The sequence below is a fragment of the Quercus suber genome, unplaced genomic scaffold (genome assembly GCF_002906115.3).
Source record: "Quercus suber isolate HL8 unplaced genomic scaffold, Cork oak 2.0 scaffold_673, whole genome shotgun sequence".
Classification (NCBI taxonomy): domain Eukaryota; kingdom Viridiplantae; phylum Streptophyta; class Magnoliopsida; order Fagales; family Fagaceae; genus Quercus; species Quercus suber.
This window is the reverse complement of record NW_027070114.1, coordinates 248413-259020: the sequence shown is the minus strand read 5'-3', so window position 1 is coordinate 259020 and position 10608 is coordinate 248413. Positions and strand designations below refer to the sequence as shown.

Here is a 10608-nt window from a genome sequence, read left to right as displayed (position 1 = left end):
AATCTTCAATTTTTCTGTAAGTATGAGATATAATGGTGTGTGTAGTTTTACCATAGGCTTGGGTCCGAGGACCATGCAAGACCTTGATTCTGACTACCACTTCAATTTTTCTGTAAGTATCTAGTTTCCCCATAGGTTTGGGTCTGTGGATCATGCAATACCTTGGTTCTGTCTAGTACCCAGGTATAATGGTGTGTGTAGTTTTACCATAGGTTTGGGTCCGAGGACCATGCAATACCTTGGCTCTGTCTACCACTTCAATTTTTCTGTAAGTATGAGATATAATGATGTGTGTAGTTTTACCATAGGCTTGGGTCCGAGGACCATGCAAGACCTTGATTCTGACTACCACTTCAATTTTTCTGTAAGTATCTAGTTTCCCCATAGGTTTGGGTCTGAGGACCATGCAATACCTTGGTTCTGCCTAGTACCCAGGTATAATGGTGTGTGTAGTTTTACCATAGGTTTGGGTCCGAGGACCATGCAATATCTTGGCTCTATCTACCACTTCAATTTTTCTGTAAGCAGAGGTTTGTCCTCAGATCGCTTTACTGGAGATGATTCCTCTTTGCGTCAAATTATGATCTTTACACGTGGCATTGATCTCGTCTCCAACTTGAGGCCCCATCTTTTCATTTATGAAACGCCCTTTGTCTGTTCGTGTTCCGTGCTTGACGCTCCGGTGCGCGAAACGCGCCTTCATTAATGTCCTCGTAAATTAACACGGGTCCAACCGTCCGTGGCCTCCTTGGAAATTGGCGACTTCATTACTAACCCTGTTGATAATACTCTTTTCAAACTTTGCATGAATTAATTCTCACCAACCCCCACCCCCTATATAAATTGAGGAGATGGTTTCTTCACAACCCATGGACCTCTCAACACAAACAGAACAAAACATATTCTTCCAACCTCCCATGCCCTTTCAATAACCCCGCCGGAATTATTACCGGGATTGACATAAACCGGTATAGCCGCAGCCCCCACTGGGCTTTCGGTGCGGCAGAATCTAGGCGTAACCCTGATGGCACCCTTCGAGGTGTCCCAGAGGGGTGTTGTTAGAGAACCTAATGTCTTTCCCCGGAGCACACCTCCGACGAGGAAGACGTGCGAATTCACCTCATGGGCGGTGCTCGAGTGTTGCCGTCTCCAACGGCCAACACTCGTGAGGGCCGGAGAGAATCGAGGGAACATCACGGGGGAGGGTATCCCGGAGCCCCTGCATCTGCTCCTCTCTTTGTTCCAGCTCCGCCTAGCCGAGGAGGTAGTTGTTGGGGGCCTGGGAGCATGATTGTCCTTCACCTCCTCCACCGTGTGTCAAGCTCTCCCATTCTCTTGGTGCCAAATAAAAGCACGAGTTGACACTTCCCTCCGGCTAGCTCTTCCTTAGGGCGGCTCCACCTGGGCCTCTGATTGTAGAAATAGCTGGTGGTATTAGCTTGTAAATTTGCTTGTAAAACAGGCCTACCTGAGCCTTCGATTGTAATCTGTAACCTTTCTTTTCATGAAATAATAATAATATCGAGATCTTTCGCCTTTTTTTTTTTTTTTGTCGAACCTTCTATATATATATTTTTTTTCAACCTACTATAAAATGAACACTTAGAACTTAGAACAATTGCCTGGTGCGCCGGCCAGCACCCTAATCCTTCCCACAGACGGCGCCAATTGTAAGGACTCAATTTGGATTGACCCTGAGTGATGGGTTTTCAGCTCAATAAGCCCAAACAATAAATTTATAGAGAGTGGGTTGAGAGGTTTAGGTGCTGGCCGTCGATCACCATGCATAAACTTTTCTTATAAAAAATGCTAAGAGTTTCTTTACAAATGGGGGAATGCTCCTCGGCCTGTGGCCGAGAAGGCCTGATTGTTCTCTCTCTTTTTCTTCCCCTCCCCCCCCTTTTCTTACTTTACTAGCTTTTCTTTTATAGTTTTTATCTTCCTATCTCCTCCTTCCATCTGTTGATCACCTATTTGCCTTTTTTCTGGCCGTCCGTCCCATCAGAGGCCTTATCGGTACTCAAGTGGTTCACTCTGATCAACATTATCCTGCCAAGGGGTTACCTCCCCATTAATGCGGCCAGGGGGGGTTAGTTTAGTGCATTAAATGTGAGAGCGACAGCTTACTTTGGGGTTAGTCTTTCTCCAAAATCACCTTTGTCAGGCCGAGGATAAGGTGGTCCTCGGCGTGGATTGGGAAAAGAGGCTTTCCCCCACCTTAGCCACAAATAGTCTATGCTCCTCGGCCTGGGCCTCGGGCCTGCTACATGATGGGCCGAGGCTATCAGGCCCATGGGCCCCACACATATATATTTGTATGTTTCAAGAAGTTGCAAGGGTACCAAAAAAAGTAAAAAATAGTAATGTCAATATCACATTGCACAAGTTAATATTGCTAGAACTACCAATATAGCAAAACAAAACTTTGTTGCTCATAGTTTGGCTAGACACGCTATTAATATTCCAAACTTTTAGTGTGGATGGAGGATGTTCCACCATAACTTTTTTCTATATTTCATGCTATTTTAGATGATCATTTTTAATAATATTATTTAGATTCTTTCTCAAAAAAAGGAAAAAAGAAAAAAGAAAAACAGAATTGTGACACTAAATTGAAAACAAACATAACAAATACAGCAATTTATTTATGTCGTTATGCCCCCAACACCATAGGTTTTTGTTTTTACCTCAATAGGCTGCCTGAGGTTGATCTTTTGTGTAGGTTGTATATGCTTGGAATCACTCACAATATTAAAAGACCACATAAAAACCCAAAATCCAATTTGCATCTAATTTTGGCAGGAAAATTTTGTGGGATATAAATTTAACTAAAGCAACAACTAAAGCACAAACCCAAAAATTTATCATTCATATTCCAAATCCCATCAAGTTTCCCATTATGGGCTAACCACAATTCAAAGAACACCAACTAAGAAGCCTTGCAACCATAAATTCATTGACGCAACTTTCATAAGTATAGTTTACAACTTTTGTTATGTTAGAGAATGAATAGAGCATCAAGCATAATTGTAATCAACCGATCAACAATTTTATCAACACAAATTAAGTTTGACTCCATGACATCTAAATTGTAATAAAATAGCACTAAGAAAAGAATTTTTGAGAAAATATTATATAATAAAGAATTGAATACAAAACATTACCTTACGCAACATTAGCGACAAAAGCAAATTGAAAGTGGTGATGGATTTGGCTGAGATTAGAGAGAGAGGATAGGGTCTGAGTTTGAGCCCTGAGAAAATAAAAGAGAAACAAATGAAACAAATCAGAGAGAGATTATAGGCACTGGTTAGCTCCATCCTCTGATACTAAGGTGAAATTTCAAACATGATACAATACCTCTTTTATGCATTTTGTCATATAGATGCGTGCCTGAGCATATAGTAATTCAAATAAATTAATAACTATAAGAGATATTATGAGGTAAAAAAACAATTTAACATATGGTAATCAAAATTTATTGTACCTCCACTTTTTGAAATTCCAATAGAAGGTTTCTTAGTTCCAAAGCTAGTCTCTGTTGCAACAATGCAAGAATTAGCTTGGGTTAGGTTTTGAATTATTGAAATTGTATTGTATTTTAAATACAAACCCACAGGATTTTCTTGTATTCAGCTTTGGACATGTAAATATGTAACGAACAATACTATGAAACCAATTAATAATGATAAAAGAAGTTTGATTTGCCCCATACTTTAAAGGGGGCAAATCAAATACTATGAAACCAAAGTGGAAGAAAATCATTAATATGGCAGGAAAATTTTCCGGTATCAAAGGGGGGTCACCTATCCCCACATTTGTTTGTTATTGCACTGAAGTTCTCTCTCAATTAATGTAGCTGGCTGTCCAAGGTCTTTAAAATTTCACCCAAAGTGCTTAAGTATAAAGCTAACACAATTATGTTTTGCTGATGACTTGATGGTGTTTAGTGAAACTGGTAAGTCTTATTTTCAGCTTGTAAATGATCTTCTCACAAAGATCCAAAAGCTACCTACTCTAGCTACAAATCCTAAAAAGAGTGAGATTTTCTGTGCCAATGTCACTCCTGTGTTGAAAGCTCAAATTTTAAGTACTCTACAATTTAAGGAAGGGAAGCTTCCAATGAAGTACCTAATTATGTTTCGCTGATGACTTGATGATGGTGTTTCTCTCTCTCATTGCAAATTGAATTCTATTGATTGTAGACCTCTAGTGACGAAAGTATCTGGTAGGATCAACTTTCAAGGAGCCAAGAGACTGCCATTTGCTGGTAGAATTCAGCTTGTATCATATGTATTTTATAGCATACAGGTGTATTAAGCATCTTTGTTTTAGTTAAGAAGGCAATCATAGTCATAACTATTGAACAGAAATTCAGCAAATCCCATTGGAATAGTATTGATAGTGTAGTTAACTATATTATATACATAAATAAAAACAATATTAATAGGAAAATGATAGATAAGAAGAATGCACCTCAAGCAGAAAACGTGATCGGCGGCAGTATACCAAACCAGCCCACATTTCATTAACCTCCTACAAACCAAACCAATCAACCGACATTTAACTCTTAAAACTTAAAAGAGTTCACATCACATTTTTCCTAAGAATCAACAAAACAAAACAGCCACAAGTCTCATAACTAAACTAACACCTCATGTTTGTTGGAACCTCATGTTTGTTTCCAACAGGGTTCAAATCCCCCCACATTATAACCATTGAATTAGACCAAACAAACAAAACCCAAATTACTAATTATTAATAATTACCTCAAAAGAAGCCAGAGATAGGTGTTGAAGGGTGGGCCATTTCTCCATCCAACGGTTGTAGTATTGAATGATAGTCTGAACTCTTGTTTGCTGCATAATATATGAGAATCCAAAATAAGCAACTGAAAATTGAATTGCAAAGAACCAAAGGTCAACGTAAAACAAATATATGAGCCAAAGATGGTAAATTTGTTAAATAATTTAAACTGGGGAATTTAAAAAATCAAAGAACAACAACAATCAGTACCCTGCCTAAAATAACCCTAATTAAAAAAAGCAAAGACTTTACAAATCAATGTCAAGCATCTGATCTTCCTAAATCAAAACCAATCAGACCACAATACCATAATGTAAATTATATTTCAAAAAAAAAAAAAAAAAAAGAGAAATATTTCCTCTGTTTTCATCATTAAGTAGGCTGCCTTTCCTCTGTTTGATTTCAATTGAAAAACTTAAATTCAAAGAAAAGAGAAAGAGGAAAGCAAGGGTACCTAGGCATTGGGTGTGGAAAGGGTGATCTGGTGAAAAGGCCAAAATGGGTACATTGAAAAGGCCCTTATACCGTTCAATGATATGCTGATGGCTAATTTCGCCATGGACTATAGTTGTTGTACTTTTGAATAGATCAAGCATTGGGACTCATCTGCGTGCCTATATTGCAAAGTTGGGCTTAGATTCAAATGTCTTTGTTGGCATTTCACTGATGACTATGTACTCCAAATCTGGAAGCATAGGAGACTGCCGCAAAGCATTTGATCACATGATTTTCAACTATGCTCAAAATGGGTGGGAGAATCTGAGACTTCGCTTGGGAATTCATAAGGGAAGGGAATGGAATGGAATTGAATGATCACAAGAGAATGGAAAAGAATGGAATGTAATGGAATGTATTTAAGTAAGGGCAAAAAATGGAAAAGAATGGAATGAAATGAAATTAAGTAACCTTGATTGGATGTTTTAAAATAAAGAAATAGAAATGAATGAAAATGAATGAAATGTAGGTAATTGTGTTTGGGAGTAGTATGGATGTAAGTAATCTTGTTTTGGAGCAGTATAGAGGGAATGAAATTGAATCATTTTATGACAATATTACTATTAGACCGTTATTTTAAAATAAAGAGTTGAATATATAGGGGCATTTTGGGAGTTTTAGTAAAAAAATCATTAAATCTAATTTCATTCCCTCTCATTCCTCTCAATTTCGGGGGGAATGAAAATTTGAGGTTTTAAGGGAATAGAGAGGAATAAGTATTCCCTTCTACTCATTTCATTTCCTCCCACTTAAACTCCTAAACAAGGGAATGGACTTTCCATTCCTTCCACTAAAACTCCCAAACAAGGAAATGGAAGAATATTCTAAAATGATTCTTTTCATTCATTTCCATTCCATTTCATTCCCTCCTCCCAAGCAAGGCCTGAGTTTTGGGTTTTGATTTTGGGGGAAGGAAAGTGTAAGTTTTAGGTTTAGGGGAGGTGATGTTAGCACGTGAGATGAGAAGATAGAAAGATTTTGAGGAAGTATCGGTTTTAGGTTTAGGTTTTGAAGATGTATCAGTTTTGTAACGTGTATTTGGTGGGGGAAATAATGAGATTTAATTTTTATTTTTAATAATGTTGACATGAGTAAATGGGTTGGGAAAAAAAATCAAAACATTTAAATCAAATTAAAAAAATAAATAAATGCTGATGTGGAAAATTGTGAGAGTTTCAGAGGCTATATATGTATTAAATGTGTGTCAGTTTAGATGGAGAAAGTCAAATCATTTTGCAACCTGACCAAAATGCCCTTGAACCCAAAATTGAAAAAAACGTGTTCTTTATCTCTAAATTACCCTTAGCCTTATTATGAACTCCCAAATTTATCCCCACTCTATAACCACAAAATACATAGAAATGACATATAAAGAAAATCATAGCAACATCTGGGTATGGACAAGGACCTCCATCTGACCATCACTAATCTCATTCTAACATCAGATTTGAATCTTCTAACACCATTGGGTCGAGATGATGAGGAGTAGCTCTGATGCATCCATCTAAATTCAATTCCAATTTGGTTTTGGGGCTACAGAGTGGGAGAGGAGTTGGTCTTGGGTGAAATTGAGAAAAATTAACTCTTAATGCTTTTCAATTGGCAGGTAAGAGGAAGGATGAGAAATTTGAGAGAGTGGGTTCTTTGAAGATGTGTGTGCGTGGAGGAAAATAGAAAGTATAGAAGAAGAAAGAAGATAAAGGTGTGGAGGAAAGCAGATAAAGAATATGAAGAAAGTAGTTTTTGTCAAGAAATGGGTGGATGAGAAAAAAAGAGGAAAAAATATAATTAAAAAAAGAAAAGAAAACAAAGGGCCATACATTGGTGGGTCAGTGGGTGTTGGGTAAGGGTATAAAAAAACCTTTTATTTAATAACAAAATATAATTAAGTATAAAATACCTTTTTGTTTTTTAGAATGAAGAATAAAAGACCTAATATAAAAAAAATTTTAAAAAAATTATTAAAGAAACTATGATCTCTTATATCATATTATATATAATAAAAGTTTAGCTTAGACACGGTGGTTGCACCAAGTGACTTCATCAAATTGTAAATTTTTAAAATTTTTAGATTTTAAGAAAAAATATATATAATTTTTCTTCTCCTATAATTTCTAAGTGGATAAAAATCTTAAAGAACTAAATAAAAGTTGCTTCACATGATACAAATCTTAATTTGATTATAGTTGAATTACACTTGTTGTGTTTAATATGTCTTCATGCAGTTTCCTTTACGGATTATGTATTCAAATTGAAATAAAATTATATTAACCTTAAACAAATCATAGTGCAGTGATATGGGTTACTGCAGTGAGGTGGCAATTTGTGTTCACGGGTCGGGTTTGTGTCGTGTTGAGCGATGAGTATTCAGCTATATAGGTTAACCCAAATCCGACCTATTTAGTAAATGTGTCAAGAATTCTCAAGCTGAATGTTAGGACATATGTGAATCATATTAAAAACATATGTCAATATAGAATTAGCTAATTCTTTGACAAAACGCACTTTATTTGTAATTGGGTAGATCTAGGATGTGTTTAATACTTCAAGTAACAAGGTTTCAAGTTCAAATGTTAAATCCATGCAAGTCTATCCAGGAATCAAGTGGGGAAGTGCTGAATTTTAAATCTCTATAGCTAACTCAACAGTTAGTATCTATTGAGGTTTAAAAAGTTGTTTCAGCCTAATGCTCGACAGCTACTCGACAGATAGGGTATCTATTGAGGTTTATGAAAATCAGTTTTTTAGAGCTGATTTCACTCCAATCCATGAATAGATGTTTAGGCTTTCTTTTCTTACAACCTTAAATATATATAAGGATTGTTTTAAGGGCCGTCATAGCTGATGCAACTCAATGCAAAAGTTTTTCACAAGCATATTGTGAACCGGAGACATATGCCCTAATTCATCTTTCTATTCAAGAAGCTGCTGTGTTTATACACCGTAGGGTTTTAACCAAAGAGCTTCGTGATCTTCATCGTGTGATGAACTGAAGAACATTACAGCTAACATCTTTCTCAAGTTGGTGAGTAAGCCGCATATTAGGATCCACACATCGAATTGGTTAGTCACATATTGGGAGTCGTGCATTAAAAATGAGAGATTGTCACTATAAAACAAGTCCAATTAGGTATTTGGGTAAATGTTCAACTGTAGATTGGTCTTTCCTTTACTTGTAACCGCTTGTTGTGATAATAGTGGATTCTTGAAAGTAGTGACATTAAAACTATCCAGTAGGGTTTTTGCCGTGTAGGTTTTCCCCATTCATTAACAAATCACTATGTCAATTTATTTTCTACTGCATTTTAACTTAGTTGGTGATTTGTTTGTGCTACCACACTTATTGCATGCTAATTGAATTAATTAATTAATTAACTTGGCTAATTAATTGGTTAATTCATCATAAGGAGTCAGTACATTCTTGGTCTATCACCGAACACAACTATTTATTAAACAAGTCAACCCGACCTAACATGTTGAATTCGTTTAATTTAACAAGCCATGTAAAGGTCAATACAAATGACCCATTTAATAATCTATTTGATTAATAGGTCATACCTAACATATATAATTTTTATCAATTCCCATATATCTAAAATTAAAATACAATTATAACTATAAATATAGTAATAAACATATAAAAACAAACCATTAATGAAGCAATAATATCAAAATAAATAATAACTTTATAAGCTACATCAGTCAAACAAGTTCACATGTTAAATAGGAACTTGACCCGTTTATTAAACGGGTTAGCCCAGTCAACTTGAATATGATCTGAACCCGTTTTACCTCAACCCATGACATGTTTATAAACAGGTTAATCGTGTTGACTTTACAAGTCGTGTCGGATTTTGCCACCATTAGTACTGCTTAGTGCTTATATGCTCAGATGTAACAAGTTCCATTATAATCAAACTTTTATATGACATATAAAGACTACAAATATTAACAAATATAAAAAATAAAAAAAAATTATATAACAAAAGAAATCAATGGTAAGTATTGACTTACTTGTTTAATGAGTTGCATCAAGTTTATGTGAGAACTAACAAACCGTTTAATAAATGCATTTATACTTTCCGATCTTTTGTTTGTTGTCATTCCACCAAAAAAATGTCCTCGAAGGTAACATTGTACCAAAAAGTGCTTGATTTGATATAAACCAATTACATGCTTGTTAGTAAGCATGTCATATTTTTCCATAACTTGAGTCCATTGACCCTCAAATTCTTCACATGAGTCTAACTTGTATAACTTGTAGAACTCTATACACCAATTTGAATATTGATTACGAAGAATAGATGTAAACCAATCACTAAACTTAGCAGTAATATGCCATATACAAAAGGCAAGTTTTGGGAGTGGTAATTTTTTTGATATTGCCTCTGTAATCCATGGATCTTGATCTGTCAAAATTGTCTTGGGTTGTTTCTGCATTAAACATGCAAAATTCTGCTAATGAAAAAAATTATTAGAATACGTAAACATTTCAAATGATATGTATTAATATTAGCTACTAATCATGGGATTCAGACTTTTTAGCACAAAAATTAGCCCAATAAATTGCAACTTTCGTGAACAAGGGGAAACAATACAATAATAAACAAGAAAAATTGTATCTCGACTGAAGTGAACTCCACCCCATGCAGCAATTAAAAACACAACTACCCCCATTAGCTCTTTTTTTTTTTTTTTTTTAATAATTATAATATAAATAAGTAAACTTTTATTGAAACAACAAACAATATTTATCCCTATTTACTCACACATTTCTAATTGGTTTTGCTTCTTTAACATACAATAGAAAGAAGAATCTCAATTCTCACTCATCTAATTGTTTATACAAAACCCAAAATTCCATTTTCAAATCCATGCAAAACAAGCAAAAAATAACACCAAGAATTCCAACACAAACAAACCATTTTCACCCAAGAAACAAAACGCTAATTAAATAAAATGGAAAAATAGTTGTACAGATTTATAAGATAAATAGAGTACCTTCATTAGCTATCGAAAAGGACTAGTTGTTTCATTTCGAAGAAGTGCACACCAAAGAGAATCATATTTCCATTATTATTGACACCAACAAAAATACCAAAAGGCATATCATAAGCATTTACTTTGTAAGTAGTATAAAAAACAACCACATCTCCATATTTTTGGTACCAATCAAAACTATGAGGGTGCGACCAAAAAATATGCTCTAACCTTTTCTCTTCATCGGTTGTGAATGCATAATGAAACTTAGAATTCCTTTCTTTAGCAACTTTACAAAATTGTAAGAGATCCATAGCATCATTCATA

General features: G+C 35.2%; 1 protein-coding gene across 2 annotated transcripts; it reads right to left on the bottom strand.

Moving 5' to 3' along the window:
* Positions 1 to 2843: 2843 nt before the first annotated feature.
* On the bottom strand, positions 2844 to 5522 carry LOC136064362 (uncharacterized). 2 transcript variants are annotated; one of them, XM_065766016.1, is made up of 6 exons: positions 5261 to 5522; positions 4770 to 4859; positions 4477 to 4536; positions 3488 to 3538; positions 3361 to 3393; positions 2847 to 3253 (listed from the first exon to the last, which is right to left on the bottom strand). In XM_065766016.1, the coding sequence occupies exons 2-6, from the start codon at positions 4815 to 4817 to the stop codon at positions 3221 to 3223; spliced, it is 225 nt and encodes a 74-aa protein (XP_065622088.1). In that variant the 5' UTR covers positions 4818 to 4859; positions 5261 to 5522; the 3' UTR covers positions 2847 to 3220. The 2 variants fall into 2 exon arrangements, with proteins under 2 accessions (XP_065622087.1, XP_065622088.1); XM_065766015.1 differs by lacking the exon at positions 5261 to 5522 and having other exon boundaries at positions 2844 to 3253; positions 4770 to 4922.
* Positions 5523 to 10608: the final 5086 nt, after the last annotated feature.

Coding starts and splice junctions, on each gene's coding strand:
- LOC136064362 (XM_065766015.1), bottom strand. CDS start 4,865: ATGCAGCAAACAAGAGTTCAGACTATCATTCAATACTACAACCGTTGG. Junction 4,537..4,769: donor TATCTCTGGCTTCTTTTGAG/GTAATTATTAAT, acceptor TTTGGTTTGTAG/GAGGTTAATGAAATGTGGGC. Junction 3,254..3,360: donor TGACAAAATGCATAAAAGAG/GTATTGTATCAT, acceptor TTATTTTCTCAG/GGCTCAAACTCAGACCCTAT.